Source organism: Borostomias antarcticus, assembly GCF_949987555.1.
Source record: "Borostomias antarcticus genome assembly, chromosome: 6".
Classification (NCBI taxonomy): domain Eukaryota; kingdom Metazoa; phylum Chordata; class Actinopteri; order Stomiiformes; family Stomiidae; genus Borostomias; species Borostomias antarcticus.
In genome coordinates, this window is record NC_140239.1 from 27,225,099 (window position 1) to 27,247,334 (window position 22,236).

Sequence of the window (22,236 nt, forward strand, 5' to 3'; positions counted from 1 at the left end):
CTCCCTCCCTCCCTCGGTCTCTCTCTCCATCTCTCTTTCTCAAACTCCGCCCCTTCGCTCCTCATCTCCCTGTCTCACCCTCCTTTCCTTCTGACCGTCTCTCCCTCTCTTCCCCTCCGCCCCTCACACCGTCTCTCCCTCTACCCCCCCCCCCCCCCACAGGTGGTCATCAACTACTCCATAGTGAAGGGTCTGAAGTACAACCAGGCCACGCCCACATTCCACCAGTGGCGCGACGCCAGACAGGTCTACGGCCTCAACTTCGCCAGCAAGGAGGAGGCCACCACCTTCTCCAACGCCATGCTCTTCGCCCTCAACGTGCTCAGCACCCAGGACGGAGGTGTGTGTGTGCGTGTGTGTGTTTGTCGACAAACTGTTACTAAACCGTTAACCGTTATAGCAGTGAACCTGCTCAACCAGCTTAAATCTATCTCACAGCAGGGGGTAGATTGCAGCGTGACTGAACAACAGGGCAAACAGCGCTGGGACGCTCATTACGGTGCTGGTGTAAACGGGGTCCTCTCACCCCCCACATGGGTCGTGACGTGAAAAAAAAGACCTCTTTTTTTATTTCCCCCTCAAAGTGAAGAGGGCTGGTTGTCGGTTCTCATCCCAATCGCTGTGCCTGCTCTTGGCTCCATCCCCCGTGCCGTGACTTGGCTCTCCCTCTGGGACCACCGGCTCAAGTTCAAGTCTCTTTTTATATGCCTGGAACAGGAAGTCTGCCTCTCTTAAACTACGCTCATCCACATCACAGACATGCGGCCGCTGAAACTGCACAGCCGCAACACCTGCTTTGTAGCTCAGACTAGCCCGGTGGTTTTCAAACTTCTCTTGCCTGAGGCACGCCGAGGAACAAGCCAAGGCCTCAAGGCACACGTGTTTCTAGACGCGCAACAGAGGCTGCGTTCTCGGCTCCGCCTGGAGGAGATTCAAATGAGCAGTGTGTTATGGCCTTCAAAGGCGTTTTGACAGGTTTTTGAACCTTTCTAGATTTAATTGATAATTTTCCTTAGAAGCCAAGAGAGTGGTGATTTTTGGTCTATAATTTGCTTGTCTGTGGAAAATTGATGCTCCTTTTTACGTCTGAAGCCTTTCAATTATCATTGAGATTCATTTAAAAGTAGGCTACAGGCTTTCCTGTTCCTTGTTCAGTAACGCTGCATCACTGCGACTCTGTGGATTTGGTCTCAACAGAAACACAATTTTCAACGAATGCGTACTGTTGATTTCAGAGAAGACGCTTCGAAATCAACGCCGCAACACAGTCGTAATCACATAACGAGTTTAGTGATAATCTCTTTCTTTCAATTTGCATGAATTCATAGAAAGTCGTCACGCGCTGCGCGCGTCGGATCGGATCATATTTTTTTCTCCCCTCTGATCTCCGATCCAGTGTTCTGAGCCGGTATCGACCCGATACCGAAGATGAATTAATCCGTTCACTCACTCACTCACTCACTCACTCACTCGCTCACTCGCTCACTCGCTCACTCGCTCACTCGCTCACTCACTCACTCACTCACTCACTCACTCACTCACTCACTCACTCACTCACTCACTCACATCGTGGTCGCTGGCCCTTCACCTCAAGAGAAACGCCTGGGCTGCGCTACAAATCGCATACTTCTACTTTTCACTACCAGTAGGCCTACATCCTACAGCTGCCCCTGGAAAGTACTCCAGTGTGCACACAACTGGGACATACCACTTTGTCATAACATTGCACCTTGAAATTTGTCCACATTCGTCGCAGTCCACTTGCACACGTGACGTCATTTCCGCTGTGCAATGGATTGTGGGTCAGAATAGCCAGAAAAGTCTGCTTGCTTGCATACTGCAAAATACGACCGGATGCAGTAGGACATCCTGGTATTTTTGTCATACTACATGTGGCATACTACAGTATATACAGCATTGGGGGACATACTACATCCTTTTTTGGCATACTATATAGTTTGGAAGTATGCGATTCGGACCCCAGCCCTAGTGTAGAATCTCCAGACAGGTTCCTCTTCCCTCCCCCTTCCTCTGGGCCCAGTGGTCCAGTGACACACGGCTCCCTCTGCTGGGATTGGCCGAGCCCTCCTCAGTACTCTGGTCAGTCCCGGAGGGGGATTGAGATGATTGAGTGGTGAAGCCTGACAGAGAAGAGGGATATCTCGTTGGGGCTCAGCCCACTCTGCCAAGGAGAGCCCTGGAGAATCCGTGAGCAATGTGGAACTCTGTGGATGATAGATTGAAACAAAGCCCAGAAAAAGCCACATCCAATACTGGTGGTTTAGCGGGTTGTTTCAGGCTAGCAGCTTATCGCTTTGAGTTAACAGCCGTCGTTTATCACTGTGAGTGAGCCGTTACAGTCCGTCGCTCACAGAAGTGAAAGGACAGCTTATTGTTATTGAGGTGAGCGTGGTTATTGTCCCTGTGACCCCAGACTGACCTGTACAATACAATGCAATACATCCTGGCAACACCCACCCATAAACACATTATCACACACACACACGCATATACACACACGCATACACACACACACACACACACACACACATATACACACACATATACATACACACATACACACACACACACATATACACACACGCATACACACACACACTCACACACACACACACACACACACACACACACATATACACATACGCATACACACACACACACACGCATACACACACACATACACACACACACATACACACACACACACACACACACACACACACACACACACCGTGCCACCCTCATACACAGTGCTTCTCCAGAGTGCGACTGAGAGAGAGAGAGGGGGGGATGGAGGGATGGAAGAGTGCCAGAAGAAGTGGCGGCGCAAGGGAGAGAGAGAGAGAGCGAAGAGAGAGAACAGAAAGAGAGAGGCTCCAGTCTCTCCCGTCATACTCGGGCGCTACGGGGCTCGCCAGCCTGGGCTCTTAATTAATACGAGTCGTTGAGTACGGGGTCCCCCGGGCCCCGGGGCCGCGGCTCTGCAAAGCAGCTCTCTCCATCTGCTCAGTAATGACTCAGACAGCCAGAGAGACCCGAGTGACAAGCAGCCAATCAGAGCAGCTCTACACCTCTACAGGTTCTGAGCTACAGCTGCCTACACACCCTGCAGCCTGTGTGCGTTGAAGTCAAGTTTGCTTGACTATGATCAACAGTTAGATTAGGATCAGTAGTACCCTCCTCGAGGCTCAAAGCAACCCCTGACCTCCATACTGGGCAGTGAGGATCGCCACCCCCTGCTGGTGTGGAGGGTTTACTGCAGGACTCCAGCCAGTCAGCTACAGTGGTTCATGCTTCCGCAAGATGGAGGAGCTCGTTAAAGATTAACCAGGCAGGCCTCGCCTCATGGCTGCTGCCCGGTGGTTTGAGTTACTTACGGGGAAGGGGGGGGGGGGGTGAGTTGACACCTGAGCTTGGGGGGTGGAGGCGCGAGGAGAGGAGGGGGAGGTACTTACTGGGACAGGTGAGGAGGAGGAGAGGGAGGAGATGGAGGAGGAGGAGGAACAGGAGGAGGAAGGGAGGCTGAGGGTTAGTGATGGTCAACAGAGAGTGGATCTGTCAGTGCTTCTGTCTATGCAACAGTCGATTCTTCCTCTTCAGCATGTCCTGTAGGTACCGCTGTGTGTGTGTGTGTGTGTGTGTGTGTGTGTGTGTGTGTGTGTGTGAGAGAGAGAGAGTGTTAATAATGTTACGTGCGTGTTGTGTAATGTTGTGAGTGTGTGTGAGTGCTTGTCAGCTGTCAGTCCGTTCAAATAATGGTGTGTGTGCGCCCGCGTGCGTGTGCGTGTGTGCAGGTGCGTCCGTAGGTTGACTCAGGGTCCCACTGAGTGCTCTTGATATTGATGTAAACTGCTCGGTATGGTCAGAGGTGAATGGGGTGGTGTTGGGTGGTCAGCACGTGTGGTTAGAGAGGAATGGGGTGGTGTTGGGTGGTCAGTGCGTGTGGTTACTGTGTGTTCAGTTGTTTTCACATCTGTCCTGGAGCTGTGAGACACTGTGTGGTTGTTGTGGCAGCTTGCCGTGGATGGGAGACATGTTGCTGTTTGTTGTGGTAGGCTGCTATTGATGTTGTAGGATATCATAGCTGATGATGTAGGTTCATGTTGTGTATATTCATTTTGTGTCTTCATGTTGTGTATGTTCATGTTGTATCTATTCATGTTGTGTATGGTCATGTTGTGTCTATTCATGTTGTGTATGTTCATGTTGTGTATGTTCATGTTGTGTCTATTCATGTTGTGTACGTTCATGTTGTGTCTATTCATGTTGTGTATATTCATGTTGTGTCTATTCATGTTGTGTACGTTCATGTTGTGTATATTCATGTTGTGTCTATTCATGTTGTGTATATTCATGTTGTGTCTATTCATGTTGTGTACGTTCATGTTGTGTATATTCATGTTGTGTATGTTCCTGTCTGTGTCTTCTTCCCACCTGTATTACACCACAATGTCCATCGCCATGGTACCTAATGTCCCGCTGTCTGTCCTGAGGGTCGAGGGTCCAGCCCTGGGGTCCAGCCCTACACGTGTGTGTCTTGTGTGAGAGAGATAGACAGCGGAAGAGATCGTTTCTCAGGCTGTGCACCTTTATGTGTGTATGTGTGTGTTTACAGTGTGTCTGTGCGTGCGTGTGTTTACATTGTGTGTGTGTGTGTGTGTGTGTGTGTGTGTGTGTGTGTGTGTGTGTGTGTGTGTGCTTGTTCATCAATAAGGTATGAGGTGATTGAGTGGTGCCTGTGTCTGGCCAGGGGAGCATGACTCCTTTGTTGTCGTACCTTACTTTGGAACGCTGTAACTCGACCGCATCGATCGAGAGCGTCACATGCTGAGGGCGGAGAGCAACAGGGTAACACAGCGGACGACGGAGGTTGGAAGGAAGTTAAAAAGTAAGGTTCCAGCTCCGCCCCCGAGTAGTACCGCCCAGTCCCGCCCCCCCCCCCCCTCGCCACGGGGTCTGGAGAGAAGGTCAAGCGTCCTCCGCGTCGTACCTCCGCATTTGGGAGTGACCGTCTGTCTCGGAGCGCCTGGCTCTCTGATCCGTCTCTGGGATGGTCTCTAGGTGGACCGCCGGCGATGGGGGTGGTGACATGGCACGGGTCCACGGCGCACGCCGTCTCTGGGCTCTGCGTGTCCGGGGGCCACACGTGCCCCCCCCCCTCCTGTGGCGTTGTGTTTACATACGGTTGCAGTAACGGGTTGGTGACCGGGGTGGGAGGATGTCGGGAGAGAAAGATTGTGGCCGATTGTGTCCATCAGGACCAAAACCTCAAGGCACAAAAACTGCAACTGGCCTCATCAACAAGGCCCGGGACCCCCACTTACACTGGCCAGTTTGTAGATTTTTGTAGATTGTTTGTATATTTCATTTCATCACTTCCTGATTGTATTTTTCACTGTATTGTTCTTGCACTTGTTTATTGTCATGCACCAACAGGGTTAGGTTAACCCTTGAGTCACGAGCCAGTCTCTAAACGTTGCACTCAGCTAGAGGCCGAAGACATTCGGACAGGTTTTGTTGCTAAAAGTGGGTGGAAACAATTTAAGAGATTGGGAAAAAAAAATGCATTGCAGAACCAATACAATGTCTTTAGGGCGGGGCTTCTTAATGGAGCGATGAATGTTTTGTTTTGTTTTGATTCTCCACTCCAGTTTGTTTGGAGGACATCGTTTCCAAGCGGGTCCTTCACAGTATTGGGAGATGAAGGCAGTGGCTCTGATTGGTAGCGTCGGTTTTTGGCGCAGTTCTAGCGGCGCTTTTCAATGTCTCCAGGCTTTCAGAGGCGGAGATCTCCAAAGTCTGGCGTCACGAGACCGGGTCAACCCCCAAACCCTGAGCAAGCCAAATCAAAATCGGAATCTGCTCTGAATGTGAATTAGGAGTTGTGATTCCGTGTCTTTAATACGACTCCTAGAGACCCTAGCGCTCCTTCTCTCCCCGCCCTCACCCCGACCCCAGACCGGATGTCACAGGAGCAGAACGTGACGTCACTGTCACTCCCTCGGCGACCGCCATCCCCTGCGTTTCCTCTGCGACTACTGCCTGTCTGTCTTTAGACTTCGGCCCTGAACACATCGGGGCTCTGTCACCCCGTCTACGCGTAACTGTGTGTAGGCCGTAGCGCGGTCTCCGCCAGGCTAGCGTCTCTCGGAACGAACTCAGCTGAACGTCAGCTGAACCTCAAACCGGACCTGAAAGCCAGCTGCGCTTTGACGAGGCTGACAGGACATTAAGATGAGCGCATATCATGTTATCAAGTCTCCCATACTCCCGAGCCGGGTAACAGGACTCTGTGTGTGTGTGTGTGTGTGTGTGTGTGTGTGTGTGTGTGTGTGTGTGTGTGTGTGTGTGTGTGTGTGTGTGTGTGTGTGAGTGACAGCTGGGGTACAGGTGGGAGTGGACCTGGGCTTCGCGCCTCTCACCTGTCAGATATCTAGTGACACTGAGAGCAGTGTGTGTGTGTGTGTGTGTGTGTGTTCATGTAATGGTCATGACAGATGCTAATACTATTCAATATCTTGCTTCCTCTCTCTTCCCCCCCATAGGCCCCGCAGTCCAGCGCCAAGTCCAGAATGGGCCAACCACAGACGAGATGGAGGCACAGAGAGCCAGGTAAAACAGCACACACACACACACACACATACACACACAAACCACAGAACACCCACAGACAACACTCGGAACCCTCGCTGAATATTCAATCAGTCACATTGTTGGACTCCCAAGAAAAGGGCAGGAAGGAACTAAGCATGTTCAGCAGGACCATATCAAGCAGAGCCATTTCCGGAATATTCTTCAAAACATTCCCTGAACTTTCCCTAAACCCTCCTCCACTGTGAGGATTAGTGGAGTAATTATGGTGCAGAGTCTGTCGGTCTGTGACACGCAGCACAATACTGCTAACGGCACCAGTGGCCCTCTCAACCCCCCAGCCAGCTGTCCTCATCAACCTTTTATTTCTGCTCTCTCTCTCTCTCTCTGCTCCCTCTGTTTTCTCTCCCTGTCTCCTCACGGGATTAACCGACAGGAGGGAGAGATGGAGCGAGGGAGAGAGAGACGGAGAGAACAGAGGAGAGGAGGTATAGAGAATGATAATGACCTTTAAAAATACAGGAAGCACTTATTTCTGCTAAGTCATAGTGGCAGACTGTAGAAGAGAGATGGTAATAGCAGATTTGTATTTGAAATTAGGCCGAAGGACTTTACAATGGGCTGTTAGACCAGCATCTCTTAGAGTTAAAGTAAAAACAACCACCCTCCAGAGAATTACACAACCAGCCTTTGTCGTTTGAGCTATTTTTGCTCCGTTCATCTCCAAACTCTGAGAAAAACGAGAACAAATTTGATTGAGCTGTGAATATGGTGTACGCTGTTTGTGCGAGAGAAGGCCTGCGCGCGCAGCGCCCTCCGGTGGTAATGGTCGGTACTGCGCCAGTATTCCTCCGCGGGGCTGCGTTGCTGTGTTGTCACTGGGTGCTGGGTCAGCACATCCCCTCTCCAGAACACAGCTGGAAAATTCCTCTTCCCCTCACTGAGCTGTCTCTGCGGCCCGCTCTTCACCCAGAACCCAGACATGTGGTGCGCACATCAGACACAGGAGGGGATAGAGGGAGAGTGAGCAAGAAAAAGAGAGAGAGAGAGAGGGAGGTAGAGAGAGAGGGAGGAGAAGGAGGGAGGACAGGGGGAAAGTGAAAGGGGGGGGCAGAGGAGGGAGATTAAATAGGGAATAGAGAAAGGAGGGAGGGTTAGAGAGTAAAGACTGAAGTTCTCAGATCTGTTCCAGGATGCTGGTTGCATAATCTCTCTTAGTACGCACATGCAGACAACTTCAATAACCCAGACATCTCAGACAACAACCACCTGTCTGAAAGAATGGACCCATGACTGACTGACTGACTGACTGACTGACTGACTGTTTGACTGACTGACTGACTGACTGACTGTTTGAATGACTGACTGACTGACTGACTGACTGACTGACTGACTGACTGACTGACTGACTGACTGTTTGACTGACTGACTGACTGACTGACTGTTTGACTGACTGACTGTTTGACTGACTGACTGACTGACTGACTGACTGACTGACTGACTGACTGTCTGACTGACTGACTGATGGATGAGCGTCTGTCCTTGTCTTGTGTGCAGGCAGATGATGGAGCAGCAGCAGCAGATGCAGGTGCACATGGAGAGGGAGCGACGGTCCTCCAACTCAGGTGAACGAACCCGACCGAGCACCCATCCTGGTAGCACTTCCTGTACCCCTCTTCCCCACAGGAAGTAGAGTCCCCGTGTCCTGAGTTCTCACCATGCCGTCGCTCCCCTTCCAGGTTCTCCCTTCCCAGGCCACCCCGCCGTGCTCTCCGTGGCCCCCCCGGCCCCGGTGCCCCCCCCCATGTCCATGGGGGGCGGCCCCCCTCCCCCTCCGCCTCCACCGGGCCCGCCTCCCCCCGCCGCGGGGGCGCCCCCTCCCCCGCTCCCCCCGCCGCTGCCCATGGGAGGAGTAGGAGACGAGACCCCCGCCCAGACCGGCCTCGCCGCCATGATCGCCGGAGCCAAACTGCGCCGGGTGCAAAGAGTGAGTCGCCCGTGACCCGGCTGTTCCTGCCGTTCGGCCGCGGAGGAGGGGAGGAGAGGGGAGGTGAGGGGAGACTCAGGAGATGAACCCGGTTAACCAACACTTTGTCGTCTTCTCCTCCTTCCTCCTCTCCTTTCCTCCTCTGCTCTCTCCTCTCGACTTCTGGGTCCTGTCCTCTCCTCTCCCCCTCTCTCCTCTTCTCTTCTCTCCTCTCTTCTCTCCTCTTCTCTCCTCCTCTCTTCTCTTCTCTCGACCCGTCCAGTCTGAAGACAACTCCTCAGGGTCGGGCGCCAAAAACGATGCCAACCGGACGAGTGGAGGGAGTGGAGGAGGGCTGATGGAGGAGATGAACGCTCTTCTGGCGCGAAGGTCAGAGCATAGAGTTAGAACGACCATAACACCCCCCCCACCCCCCTATTCATAACAGCCTTCTGGAATACACGCGGTGGCGGATGAGTCGCGGTCGGACCGCGAGGAGTGAGTGAATGGATGAGTCGCGGTCGGACCGAGAGGAGTGAGTGAATGGATGAGTCCCGGTCGGACCAAGAGCAGTGAGTGAATGGATGAGTCGCGGTCTGACTGCGAGGAGTGAGTGAATGGATGAGTCGCGTGAGTGAATGGATGAGTCGCGGTCGGACCGCGAGGAGTGAGTCTATGGATGAGTCGCGTGAGTGAATGGATGAGTCCCGGTCGGACCTAGAGCAGTGAGTGAATGGATGAGTAGGGGAGGAGGGAGGAGAGAGCGGGATGTTGACTTGCGGCTTCTTCTTGCCCTCAGAAGGAAAGCAGCGTCAGAGAAGCCCGAGGACAGCCAAAATGTGAGTGTAAGGGGCGGAGCTAAACTATATAAAGTACAGCAATGCTGGACATGAATGGCTACAGTAACAGATGATGATGATGGTGACGATGACGATAGTGTTCTTGTCACCTCCAGGATGACCCCAACTCCCCATCGCTCATCACCAGGGGTGGACAGAACGCCACAGGTATACGATGTTCGTTCAGTGCAGCTTCAGGTCCATTAGGATATTTGACAGGTAGCGAGCGCACTGCCTTGTACTGAAGTTGAGGGAAACTGACCAGCCGTCGTCCTCTGACCTTCCCTCCCTGCAGACGGAGTGAAGAAGCCGTGGGACCGAGCCAACTCTGCCGAGAGGTCATCGCTGGTGTCCAGGTGAGAACCAGAGAGACTCATCCAGTCATGGCAGGAGATAATTCAAACTGTGGTATTGTTGTGTTTTCAGCACACACACAATGAGCCTGAACTGTTACAAAGGTGATGTAACAAAGAACGTAGTCTGACTCATCGGATGTAGGTTTTGAGGATAAGCCTTGTCATTGGTTTATTACTGCCCAATGAGTGGTGATGGATCTGATTCCTGGCCCAATCAGATTCAATCCAGACTATGTGAAACAACAACAACCTATCAACCGCTCCACCCAAGATGATTGTGATTGATTTAAAGAAATACAGCATTGTCCCCCTAAACCCGAAATACAGTGTTTTTTCCCCCTATCCCTAAATGGTAATGAGTCCAGCCAGACCTTTCTCCAGCGCTGGCACGGCGATAGGTCTGGCTATGTGAGCCTACTAAGAACATTACGAAACCTGTTTTGAGTTTGATCCTGTACTTGCAGGGTACGACCAGTGGGGAGCAGCAGTGACACAGACGCCTTAGACTTGGACAGAATGAAACAGGTAAGAGTTATCAAATCCAATCAAAAAGATTTCTAAAACACATTTAAAAACAACTCACGTTGACCGGAGTGCTGTACAAGTCAAAGCAGGCAGTAAAATTACAGTAAGACTCACAATAAAAAGGCTAAAAACAAAAACCGACATAAGCATCAACACATAAGTACAAAATGAGAGACATACTGTAGGCACAAAATAATAAAATCATATAATAAAATCATATAAAACCACGTCAGGGGGTTTTAGCTCTGCTCTTCTGCACTCCCTCCTTAGGGCTCTGGGGGTTTCATTTAGCCAACGCAAACCTTGAGGTTTAGGCTTTTTCAAGCAGGCAGGTGGTGTTAAATCCTCAGTGCTGAGGTAGGGAGGAGAAACCTCATCAGTGAGGGTATTGGGAGCAGCTATGAGGACCTCAGAGAACTTACTGGCAGTTGAAAAGTTAATGTAGCAAGAGTAACGTACAGGGAGATGAGATTAAGTAGGTAAGAGAGACAGAAATTAATCAAATACAACAGCACTATGATCCGAGTTAGAGTTGATTTTATTCATGTTTTATTTTACTTTTATTTAATCAGGTTGGTCTCATTGAGATTAAATGCATTGTCCAAGAGAGATCTGCCCAAGATAAAGAAGCACACCATTCAACACAAGTTGCATAAAAAATAAAGTTCAAAGCAACTACAAAGTTCAAACACAAACAAAAACCTCTCGTTTCAGGAAATCTTGGAAGAAGTTGTACGTGAATTGCACAAGGTGAAGGATGAGATCATTGATGGTATGTTCTCTTTCTATGGGTCCTCACTTACCTGATAGAAGCTGAAGACATGTACCCCGACACTTATGTGTAGCTTTATGCATTGGATTCACATTCTTGTCTGGTAACCTAGACTTACATACACTGTTGGTGTAATACACAATGAGTTAGGATTATGCTGTCCACAAGATGGCGTCAGAGACACAGAAACTGAACATCTCAAGCTGCTGAGATGCTTGAACTTGTGATCGACTTATTCCTCCAATCTCCAAGCCCCTATAAAATATTTATTTGTATGTTGTATGTAAATGTAATAGCCAGTCAAATTCCGACCGTCCTGGTGAAAAGTCAAGTGCCCATCTGCCATCCAGAGCCAGTGGTTTCCACAATGACCTTTGACCCTGCTTACCCTTGTTTCTTCTCTTCCAGCCATTAGACATGAACTCAGTAGAGTTAGCACGACGTAATCTTCCTGACCCTCCCGTGTGACCCACCTTCTGGAACCATCGTCCCCATAGCAACTGCTGTGACCCCAAACAGGGCAGGAAAGGAGGCCCAAACAAAAAAAAACATATATTTATTCTACGTTGCTGTGATGTTGAAGCAACGCGGCGACGTTGCTGTAACACTACAGGAACGGCTCTTAAACATTTTTGTTTGGTTTGGAGAACGAGATGGATGGAGGACACTTTCGCACTGATTTTTTTCTTCTTTTTTTCATTTATTTCTCTCTTTCTGTCCATTGAAAGCCCAGTTTGCTATTGTTTTCAATCTTAAAGAAAATGGATGAAATACAACATCTGCCCCCCCCCCAGAGTTTGATTTTGATTTTAAGATTTTGTCTCTTATACATTATTCTCATTATTATTACTACCATTGTTATTATTGTAGATGTTATGGTGTGGATATAAGTAGTAGGCCTAGTAGTTTTAGCGATTACAATAGTAATGATGACAAAATAATAATGATAATGACATTAATAATAATGATGATAATAATCATTGCACATCGTTGTATGACAGCCTTTTGTATTTTATATTGGTCTGTTTTTTTCCTTTGATCTTGTTTAAATTAAAATTATAAGCACATGCATTTCTTTCTCATCATCTGACCTCAAAATTTTTTAAAGAGTTTTGTATCCTTTTCGCCAACACAGTAGTGTGTGGAATAACTGACTGAAAAGATTTTTAAAGACAGGCCTTGTCCTGAAACAGAGGGTGGAAGAAACTATTGCTCTTTGGATATTGCAATCTTATGAACAAAAACATTAATACACCAGAGTATTTGTGATCATGTTGTTAATAAAATGTTTATTGGCTGCAAGAATATGGTGAAGTATTGTTCGTTTTATTATTTCCTTTTATGACCAAATGCTTCCTGGTTTGAAAATGAAAAAAAAGTTACACACTACGTTTAAAATGAATTCAAATAAAACTGTGAACAATGTCTTGGATAAATGAAGTGGTCTCTTTGATTGATCATGTCATTAGTCAATGTACCTGAGTTTGTCTGCTGGTATTGATTCTTTTGACTGACATCCAGCCCTAATCCTAGTCATAACACCTAGTCATAACTATTTAGTGGGCTGCTATAATGTATTTGTTGTCATGATACTCCATCCTACATACTGTAGAAAATACTTCTCCATGTGAACCTTGTGTTCTTTCATGCTGCACTCTCAGAGGAAATCACAAGAGGTACTGATGCAGAGGAACCTAAGCATCATGGCGCCATCTGGAGGGCAGATTAGGAAAGGCACGATACATTTCAACAAGATAGTTAACATTGGTGGTAATAATACCAATAATAATATGTATTATTATTATTATTATTATTATTATTATATAAGTAAACCACACAATAAAATAAACCACGCAGTAAAAAGAATAAATCGCCCAATCCAAGGGGCATAAAACAGGGGAGATCATATAAGTAAAAGAATAAAACAATTTAAGACACATAATTACAAAGAATGGATAAAATACATATTTTGTATGTTAGTAATTATAAGATACAACCCTTAAGTTGTTTAGGAAAGAAATAGGCTGTGAATTGATGAACCTGCACCTCAAGTAAGGTAAAGACTCCAGGTCAACTTCGATATAATTGGGATCTCAATCCTCTTAACAGATTAAATATTATACAATAATTAATATAACATGATATATGATCATAATTATATAGTTTTATAAGAATATAGATGATAGACACGTTGAGTCCATATTCGGAAGTCTCGCGATATTTCAGACTGATAGCATAGTGGCGACGAGAATTGGTGTGGGGACAGAGTGGAGAGTTATTTGTGTTCGAAGGTTCGAAGAGGGAGAACGGGAGCTAGAGCAGGGGGGTGTGTTTGGGGCAAACGAGCACTGCACAGGGTGCATGATCAGCAAGCTGGCGGACTTCAATATGGCATCCGGGGATACTCTGTATATAGAGGCTGACGGCTCGGAGATGCCGGCTGAAATAGTGGAACTGCACGAGATAGAAGTGGAAACGATACCGGTAGAAACTATCGAGACTACGGTGGTGGAGGGAGACGAGGACGACGACGACGACGACGACGATGATCAGCCCATGATAGCACTTCAGCCGTTAGACGACCCGAATTCAATCCACCACCACCACCACCATCACCATCATCATCAAGAAGTGATCTTAGTGCAGACTAGGGAAGAGGTAGTTGGCGGGGATGACTCGGACCTACATGCAGACGGGGAATATGAGGATCAAATCCTCATTCCCGTACCAGCTCCGGTGGAAGACGAGTACATTGAACAGACTTTGGTGACTGTGGCAGGGAAGAGCTCTGTGGGTCGGATGAAGAGAGGAGGCGGCAGTGGAAAGAAAGCAGGCAAAAAGAGCTATTTGAGTGGTGCAGAAGCAAGCGGTCGAAAATGGGAGCAGAAGCAGGTGCAAATAAAGACACTGGAGGGGGAATTCTCGGTCACAATGTGGGCTTCGGGTAAGTGTAGGTTCTAACTATCTGTCTTCCAGTCTCCCGTGTTGTTCGTGCTTGGTCGAAGCTTGTGCAAGGGGCCTTGTTGCAGGGCGTTGTCCTTCTGCACCAGTCTAGTTCCTTGTGTAGTTCGTTAGGCCGCTACCGACAGCAGTTTTGACGGTTTTTGCTGCATAGTTTCCCGTTATTACACTGAAATGTTTTTGTTTTGAAAGGAGGCCATGTTTTTAGGTGTTGCTGGGCGCCGCCATGTTCCCCGAGACTAGTATGGCCGCCCGAAAACATGGCGATAGAGCGGTCGGGCGAAGATGGCGGCGTCGGTGGGCGAGTGAAGCCAGAAGAAGCGTCTCTGAGCGAACGCGCTGCTGGCGATAGAGAGAAGGCCGCTGATTATGTCTGGCAAATTCTGCATGAACATGCTAGTTCATCATGCTAGCCAGAGCTGAGCTTGTCTAGACCGATGCTAACTCCCCTTAATCGCCACCTTTAAAGAAAAAATATGTTTTCCAGCTATTCTCGTCTGTCTTGCACCAGACAGATGAGGTCGAACTGCTATCGCTGATAGGTTATACGTGCTTGCTTGTACATTGTGTATGTCACTGTTAATAATCTACAGATATGCTCACTATTAAGGTCTGCTGTGTTGTGTTTTTTTCTGTTGTAGGATATCTTTATTTTATTACAAATGGCATACTAGTAAACAGCAGCATTATTAATATTAAACCACTTGCTCCACATTCTAATAGTCAGTGAAAGGTCCATGTTATGGGTTAAGTCTCTTCATTGTTTCCTAGATAATAATAAAGACATTGACCATGAGTCAGTGGTGGAGGAGCAGATCATCGGGGAGAGTTCTCCACCAGACTACTCTGAATACATGACGGGGAAGAAGCTGCCCCCTGGTGGCATCCCAGGAATAGACCTCTCAGACCCAAAGCAGCTGGCAGAGTTTGCCAGGTGAGTGCGCTGTCCAACCCCACACTGGGAAATACCAGGAATAACACACACTGAATTATATGCTAGACTACAGATAGTGATTTGCAAGTAACTTATAATGTCTAGTTGCCTACCTAGGACTGGAATGAGGATTTGATTAGTGCTGATAAGATATTGCAAGGACGAGCGATATGAGTTCCAATGTACCTGTACTGGTTATATATGGGGAAAATAAACTTTCTATTCTATTCTGATGTCTAAGGTCAGTTCTCCAGGAATAACACACACACACACACACACACACACTGAATAATATGATGATGTCTCGGGTAAGTTAATGTCAGGATTAACACACACAATACTGTATGGTGATGTCTCAGGTCAGTTCTCAATTCATGAAATTGTTGTAGGCATATATTATGTTATTATGGCCAGGGGGACTAGTCATCGCTTTGGCTCTACTAATGGGGAACCTAATTAATTTAAACTTCAGTTCGCATAAAATTCTATAGTCAGACCTCAATCTTGGCTGATTGTGATAGTTCTATGTGGATATTCTGTTCTCAGACCCCTCAGTAACTGTGAGGGTGCCTTTGGCCAGAATCCAGTCCGGTAAGTATTAGTCACATTGACAGAACAGTATTTTCTAATAGGGTGAGGCCTGTATTATCAATACTGTCAGATCACAGGGTTTTGCACTGGATGTGGTGTTTTCTTACCCAGAGGTAGTCTCTCAGAAACACGTGCATGGGTGCTGACCTATTGATGTTTTATATGGACTGTACACTCCTCTGTTTGCCGAAGGCCTTTCAGAGATGGTATTTTATCATCTGTAGACGTTTCTGGATTAAAGCACACTTGCTCTCTGATATGTCTTCACAGGATGAAACCCAGGAAAATCAAGGAGGACGATGCTCCCAGGACGATAGCTTGCCCTCATAAAGTGAGTCTCAGCCTCAGTGAAAAGCTACTACCCCACAGCACAAGACAAGAAACGCATAGCCCTTTCGTCTTTTGGAAATGCATGCATTATTCAATTCAAGATTCCAGAGTGTGTGTATGACAAAATCCAGTGGGTTTGGTATTAAATTAAACCATAGAATTGTTAGAATAGTACTAGCAGTGTCCAAATTGATTTTTTTTGGCTCAGCTGCCAAAGGGACTTGTAGATGAAAAAAATCCACCGGCTACTGGCCAAATAGGGTTGTCCTGAATACCATTTTACATGCTTTGAATACTCTTTGGTGTGAAAGAACGAATACCGAATACTATTCGTTGTCAACCCCTAGGTGGCAGCATTGCATAGTCTATATCTACCGGTGACAATCTGAGCAATGCGCCAGACAGTCATTCCTGTTGTCCAGCCTTTGCCTCCTGCTACTTGTACTTTGTAAGCTTGCTAGATATTTTAGCTTGCTAGCTGAGTATGTGTTCATGATTTGATCATGTATGGGTTTACTTCCTCCTATCATGGCTTGTTCAGTTTACCCAAGTTTAGGTTTCACTTTCACGTTCTGACAAGTAGGTTTCATTTTCAGGTTCATTTTCATACACTCTTGAAAACCACTTCCAATTCGGTTGTATAAAATCTATTTTGTACCCTGATAAACTAGAGGCTGATAGTAGCCTACCAAAAGCAGTCAAAACTAGAAAGGGCTTAAACGTTTTTTAGGCTGTTTGCTACCAAGCGCAGGCTACGTCATCCTAGTCCGTGCTTTGCTCGGTTCCGCTCTCAATTTCTTGGCTCTGTGTGTGCAAGCACAAATCCAACGTCTTTAGGGCGGCCCTTCCAAATGTTTTGTTTTGATTCTCCTCTCCAGTTTGTTTGGAGGACATAATTTCCGGTAAGGTGGGCCTTTCACCCTATTGGAGATGTAGGGAGTGGTTCTGATTGGTAGCGTCGGTATTTGGCGCTGTTCTAGGAAAGATTTTCGATGGGGATGTCTCCAGACTGTCTCCGAGATCTCGCAAGTCTGGCATTGAAAGACTAGGTCGAGAACCTTTGCCAGTCCAAACCCTGTGTCTTTGTGACCTTCCCTTGTCGAGATATGGCCGTTTCAATCCCCCCCATTGACAATGAAAGGGGGAATTTTTTGCTCCTTAGCATAAATCCTCACTGCACAGAAGGTAGCTAGCTAGCTAACTAGCCAGCTACAGTAGCCACCTAACTTCCTTATTTAGTTACCATTCTTGTCAAAAGGATCCACATCGGATGCCTGGTCGGACCAAGCTCTCTAATGTCACTTCATGTCCAGAGGAACTATACTGCTAGTCTAACTAGCTAGCTAACCACAATCACAGCAGCCAAATCAGCCATATAGATAAATACTAACGAACGCCATTGTGATTTGTGCAGTTAAATTGGCCCTTGCTTGGGGGCTGTGACACCATCTTACTGCCACAACTAACATTAGACATGTCAATGACATTGCATAACTATTTTGGTCCAAAAGCATGTACAGTACCTGTCAGTGTGGCTGGCAGCCTTCCGAGATTAACTCGCCAAACGGAAAATCTACCTGCAATTGGCGGGTGTTAATTTTGGACCCTGAGTATTAATAACAGCTGACTCTCTTTTGTGTTGTCTGCTCTCTTCAGGGTTGCACTAAAATGTTCAGGGACAACTCAGCCATGCGGAAGCACCTCCACACCCACGGGCCTCGTGTGCATGTCTGCGCGGAGTGTGGCAAGGCCTTTGTAGAGAGCTCAAAACTGAAACGCCACCAGCTGGTTCACACAGGGGAGAAGCCTTTCCAGGTATTTTCCTACACACTGTCAAGAACACTTTTACTCCGGGGAGATACCCTAGAGCGTGCCTACCGCAACTTCCAGTTAATCATCAGTAAATCATCAGTAACCAACATAATGTGAATCCCATGTGCAAACGCTCAGTCTTCTGTCTTTCCTTGCAGTGTACGTTCGAGGGCTGCGGGAAAAGATTTTCTCTTGACTTCAACCTGCGCACGCACGTGCGGATCCACACCGGGGACCGGCCCTACGTCTGCCCCTTTGACGGCTGCAATAAGAAGTTTGCCCAGTCCACCAATCTAAAGTCCCACATCCTAACACACGCCAAAGCCAAAAACAACCAATGAGAGCCCTTCCTCTGGCTCCAAGCCCCGCACACGACAGCATCTTATCAGCACACGAGAAACCTCCTTTGAGGAAAGATTTAAATAATTGAGACTTTTTGATTGAAAAGGAGAAGAGTCACCACCACCACCCCACCCCCTTCTGTTTTATTGGCTGAACACCGCAGAGACACTCAATAAGCCCCACCCCCTTTTGTAGTGGCAAGTTGCTGCCAGAAGGATGGAACTCTGAGACGATTCTTTTTACTGCAGGGTGGAAAGAGAGGGAAATCTTGTCTGTTTTCACTTAAATTCATTTCACCAATCTGCATAGCTTTGGATTTGTATTTCTCCAGGTGTGCATATTGTACACCTTTTGAGATATTAAGAGAAACAATTTGTATTTGTTTTCATGAGTACTGGGATCTGCCTAAGGTCATCAGAGGTGAGAGTTACTGCATCACGTGCTTCAAGTATCTTATGTAAAAGAACGTTATGTTTGTATTTCCATCCCTTTTTTGGTTGCATTCTTCTAACCGTTAATAACCTTGTATACTTGTATTGTATGGCTGTATTGAAATTATGTAGACATAGCAGCGTGATTTAAAGTGTTAACCAATTAAACTTTTAGTCATAAGTTGCTTTCTATTTTTATGCATTATCTTATGCAAATAAATTAGTAAAGTTAATTTTCTCTGAGCCTGTCTGTTGAAGTACTCAGAAAAAGCAAACAAAATCAACAGCTCGACCATTACTTTCTGTGTTAGAATGTATTGTACAGGCGTCATGAACTTTCCTTTGTTGATATTTACACCCATATATTTGTGACCCACAATAAAAAGGGTCATTCCAAATCCCTTTAACAATGTCCTGTTGTTTTCTGGTGATGTCATTTTCTTTTTTGATATTGGAAGATTCTCTCTCTATATATATCTCTCTCTCTCTCTCTCTATATATATATATATATAGATATGTATATATATATATATATATAGGCATATATAATGTAAATATATAATATGTGGTTTGGGTTTCTAATCAATATGGTGAAATCCCATACTGTGGGTCGAGAACTATGCCCATGTCTGTGATAAGTTATTGATTTCCCTGATCTAAGTACCATATGGCAGAAGAAGCTCTTGAGTGTCGATTTGGAAAAGAGCAGTGGTGGTCGAAAACCACCGGCGCGCACAGGCTGCGGTAACACAGTTCGAGACGGTGGTTCCCTTAGCATCCTGCTATGATTCTGCTCCCAGTTCCAGAAACAGAACAGTTCGTCAAGAAGGTCAGTCTACCTGTAATTCCGGTATTCTGGTGAGTTTTTAGGGACACCTAACAGCAGTAGTAAGACCATTATTTTACACGATTACAGTCACATTTTCCTGTGAAAATGTCAACGCGTGTGTTGGACAATCAGGCTAGGTCTAATGTCAAATATTTTAATACCGACTTCCCCCTCTGAGCAAGACAAAGGCGCATAATAGAACCAGGAGAGACGCCTAGCCTATATATAATGGTCACATTATGTTCTGTGAATGGGCGGAGAGTGATATTCCATATAGAGCCTGCGGTAGGCAGTAGCTAGTATGGTTAGCCAAGACTTGTCGACAGAGCTTTGTCTATGGTGCTGAACCCTATGCCGTATACTGCTAGGCCGATTGCGGTCAAGTGTGTTCACTGATAGATCATCATTTAGGATTTAGGCTCACCTAAATGTGTGGAAATAAAAACGCACAAAACACAAAGTCCATTCGTTTCCTTTCCCTTATCAAATCCTCTTGTCTGTTTAACAAGCGAAATCCTATAGACTTTTATACAGTAGCCTAGCCTACTTGTAGGCCTATCTAGGCCTACTGACTGAATGGATAGGCCTACTATATTATTATATTGCATTCTATAGCCTACTGCACAGTTACTGTACGGCTGCATATAGTCACTGTTACCCCTCTGCTACCCCCACCCTCTTATCCAGGGTCTTTTATCGTCACTCATCCTGTGTTTCTTTCCTTTCCAACCTTTCTGTAATTTCAACTGCCGAAACGCCAAAGTTCCCCCTGGGAGGATCAATATAGTATTGGGATCAATTAAGTATCTATCTATCTATCTATCTATCTATCTATCTATCTATCTATCTATCTATCTATCTATCTATCTACCTACCTACCTACCTACCTATCTATCTATCTATCTATCTATCTATCTATCTATCTATATATCTAATCAAAATATCTTAAACGAAAGCAGGTCGACTAAATTAGCCTAGCATTTTACTTGGATTTTTCAGACTAGGAGTCACACTGACAATAGCCTACATACTGTAATAGTCTATAAGCCATGGCCTACAGTACAAACCATATTACAAGACGATATCCCTACACAAAACAAAAAATACAAATAACCTAATACTTTTACTAATAAAAAACAATGATATTAAAACAAAAAGAGAATGAGAGAAGAGAGAGAATGATGCAATGCAATGAAATCAGTCAAACAAGTGCAGTCCTCAATTGTAATTCCGTTAATTGGAGTCATTATGTAGCGGACTAAATGCTCTAATTAAGGTGTGATCTGGAATTGTTACAGGTGGCTGGTGTGCTGCACAACAACTAAAAACGGCCCCTCACGTAGCCTAGTACATTATTTCAGCTCAAGTGGATTTTTTAATGTCAGATTCATACCAAGGAGAACTCTGACATCTATTTGAAATTCAGAGCCGCGCCTCTCCACCCGAGAACAGCGTGGAACGCAACACAGTGATTGGTGTTCAGCCGCCGGAGCAGAGACCTGCGTCTGCGTGTGTGTGTGTGTGTGTGTGTGTGTGTGTGTGTGTGTGTGTGTGTGTGTGTGTATTTGAGTTAAAGATCTAGGCTATAGACTAAATCTCACTCAGGCATTACTTAGGCTATCATTGGCTTCTCATAAGCAAATGCTTGTTTGGGAGCACTTTTCAGACGATTGCTTGTTTTGATGACAAAGGCAGGGGAGAGTTAATGCGCTACTTGTTATGCAGCTGAAGTCTATCAAGCCTCAAACACCTGCTCACGCAGATGCTTATTTCATCAGGACACTTTCCCTTGAGCCACAGCTCTGGTTTTTATCATGCACTGAAGGCCTAGGGTTGTTTCTGCTGCCATTGTGTCTCGGCTTTGGTCAATTAATTGTGGTTTGTCATGTCAGAACTCTTACCCCTAAAAAATACCTCATTTGTAAATGTAAAGTAGGAAATCAGGTTGTCACAGGTTGGCCCCGAGTACTGCATTAGGCTTATATTAGGCTATTCGTGTTACATCATTAATGTTCCTGCATGGTCTATTCTGCCTTAAATGTGATCTAGCCATTAGCGCATGGTTGTCTATGATTCGATTTCCTGCCTAGCAAGGCTTATTATTCCTAAGCAGGGCTGTAGTAGCCCCTACTGACTAAAGAAGTAGGTAGGCTATATAGGCTACTCCGACTGAAGAAGTGAGTATAGGATACTGTAGCAGAAATGCTAGTTTTTACATGAGTGGTGTGTTTAAAGAAGTGGGTAGGCCAGTACAGTAGGCTATAGCTCAGTAGCAGTGGGCTATAGACCTATGGGTCCATGGATAGGCTAAAGGGTAATAGGCCTACTCCGTATAGCCTAGCCTACCTGCGTATACCCTACACCACTGGTTCTTCAAACAGAGCTACACACAGCTAATCTATAGCTGTTCTAGCTTTGTGTTGGCTATAGTGTGTACAATGTGTTGGCTGAGTTGTCTAAGGACCATTTCTATGTGCTCTGTAGACTCCGATTCTTTGCGATGGGCTCGCTCCTCTCATGCTATTTCCATGCAGAAATATGTTGCCAAGGTAACAGAGACGTGAGAGACTGCGAGCGCAGAAACCTGAATTCCGCCACTGCCGCAGTCAGCGCGAGCAATACTTCACCTTACAACAAAGACAGATAGTTTTACTGATATGGCCTAGGCTACTGTGGATTAGGCTATAGCCTCCCAATGATCGTCAATGTGCCTTGGAAATGCCATGGCAAACAATTTTGGCATAGCCGATAGTAGACTATCCATGTAGGCTATGGCCTTCTTCTATGTCCCCCTTTGTAGCCTTTAAGCTCAAGAAAGGCAGGGTAGCCTATTCTAAGTTATCCTCACCCACTCTCTTTCATTGTGTCGTGCAAATGCACATCACACATATCGACCTTTATTTGATTAATACGTCGATTTATAACCCTCTTCGGCG

The 22,236-nt window shown here is 46.5% G+C and overlaps 2 protein-coding genes across 3 annotated transcripts in view; both read left to right on the plus strand.

The window, feature by feature from the left end:
• Positions 1 to 11,516, plus strand: part of evlb (Enah/Vasp-like b) — a gene marked incomplete at both ends in the record, with an annotated part of 27,591 nt that extends 16,075 nt beyond the window's left edge. The window contains 11 exons of the mRNA XM_084439908.1: positions 163 to 340; positions 6,567 to 6,633; positions 8,170 to 8,237; positions 8,352 to 8,599; positions 8,862 to 8,968; positions 9,378 to 9,417; positions 9,534 to 9,585; positions 9,713 to 9,773; positions 10,238 to 10,298; positions 11,013 to 11,070; positions 11,479 to 11,516. Coding sequence (XP_084296034.1) covers positions 163 to 340; positions 6,567 to 6,633; positions 8,170 to 8,237; positions 8,352 to 8,599; positions 8,862 to 8,968; positions 9,378 to 9,417; positions 9,534 to 9,585; positions 9,713 to 9,773; positions 10,238 to 10,298; positions 11,013 to 11,070; positions 11,479 to 11,516 — 978 coding nt within the window. The remainder of the gene's footprint in view (positions 1 to 162; positions 341 to 6,566; positions 6,634 to 8,169; positions 8,238 to 8,351; positions 8,600 to 8,861; positions 8,969 to 9,377; positions 9,418 to 9,533; positions 9,586 to 9,712; positions 9,774 to 10,237; positions 10,299 to 11,012; positions 11,071 to 11,478) is intronic.
• Positions 11,517 to 13,407: 1,891 nt separating this feature from the next.
• Positions 13,408 to 18,839, plus strand: yy1b (YY1 transcription factor b). 2 transcript variants are annotated; one of them, XM_084439905.1, is made up of 6 exons: positions 13,408 to 14,014; positions 14,815 to 14,965; positions 15,512 to 15,556; positions 15,827 to 15,887; positions 17,543 to 17,701; positions 17,857 to 18,839. In XM_084439905.1, exons 1-6 carry the CDS (start codon positions 13,432 to 13,434, stop codon positions 18,037 to 18,039), a joined length of 1,182 nt encoding a protein of 393 aa, XP_084296031.1. In that variant the 5' UTR covers positions 13,408 to 13,431; the 3' UTR covers positions 18,040 to 18,839. The 2 variants fall into 2 exon arrangements, with proteins under 2 accessions (XP_084296031.1, XP_084296032.1); XM_084439906.1 differs by lacking the exon at positions 15,512 to 15,556.
• The last annotated feature ends 3,397 nt before the right edge of the window (positions 18,840 to 22,236 follow it).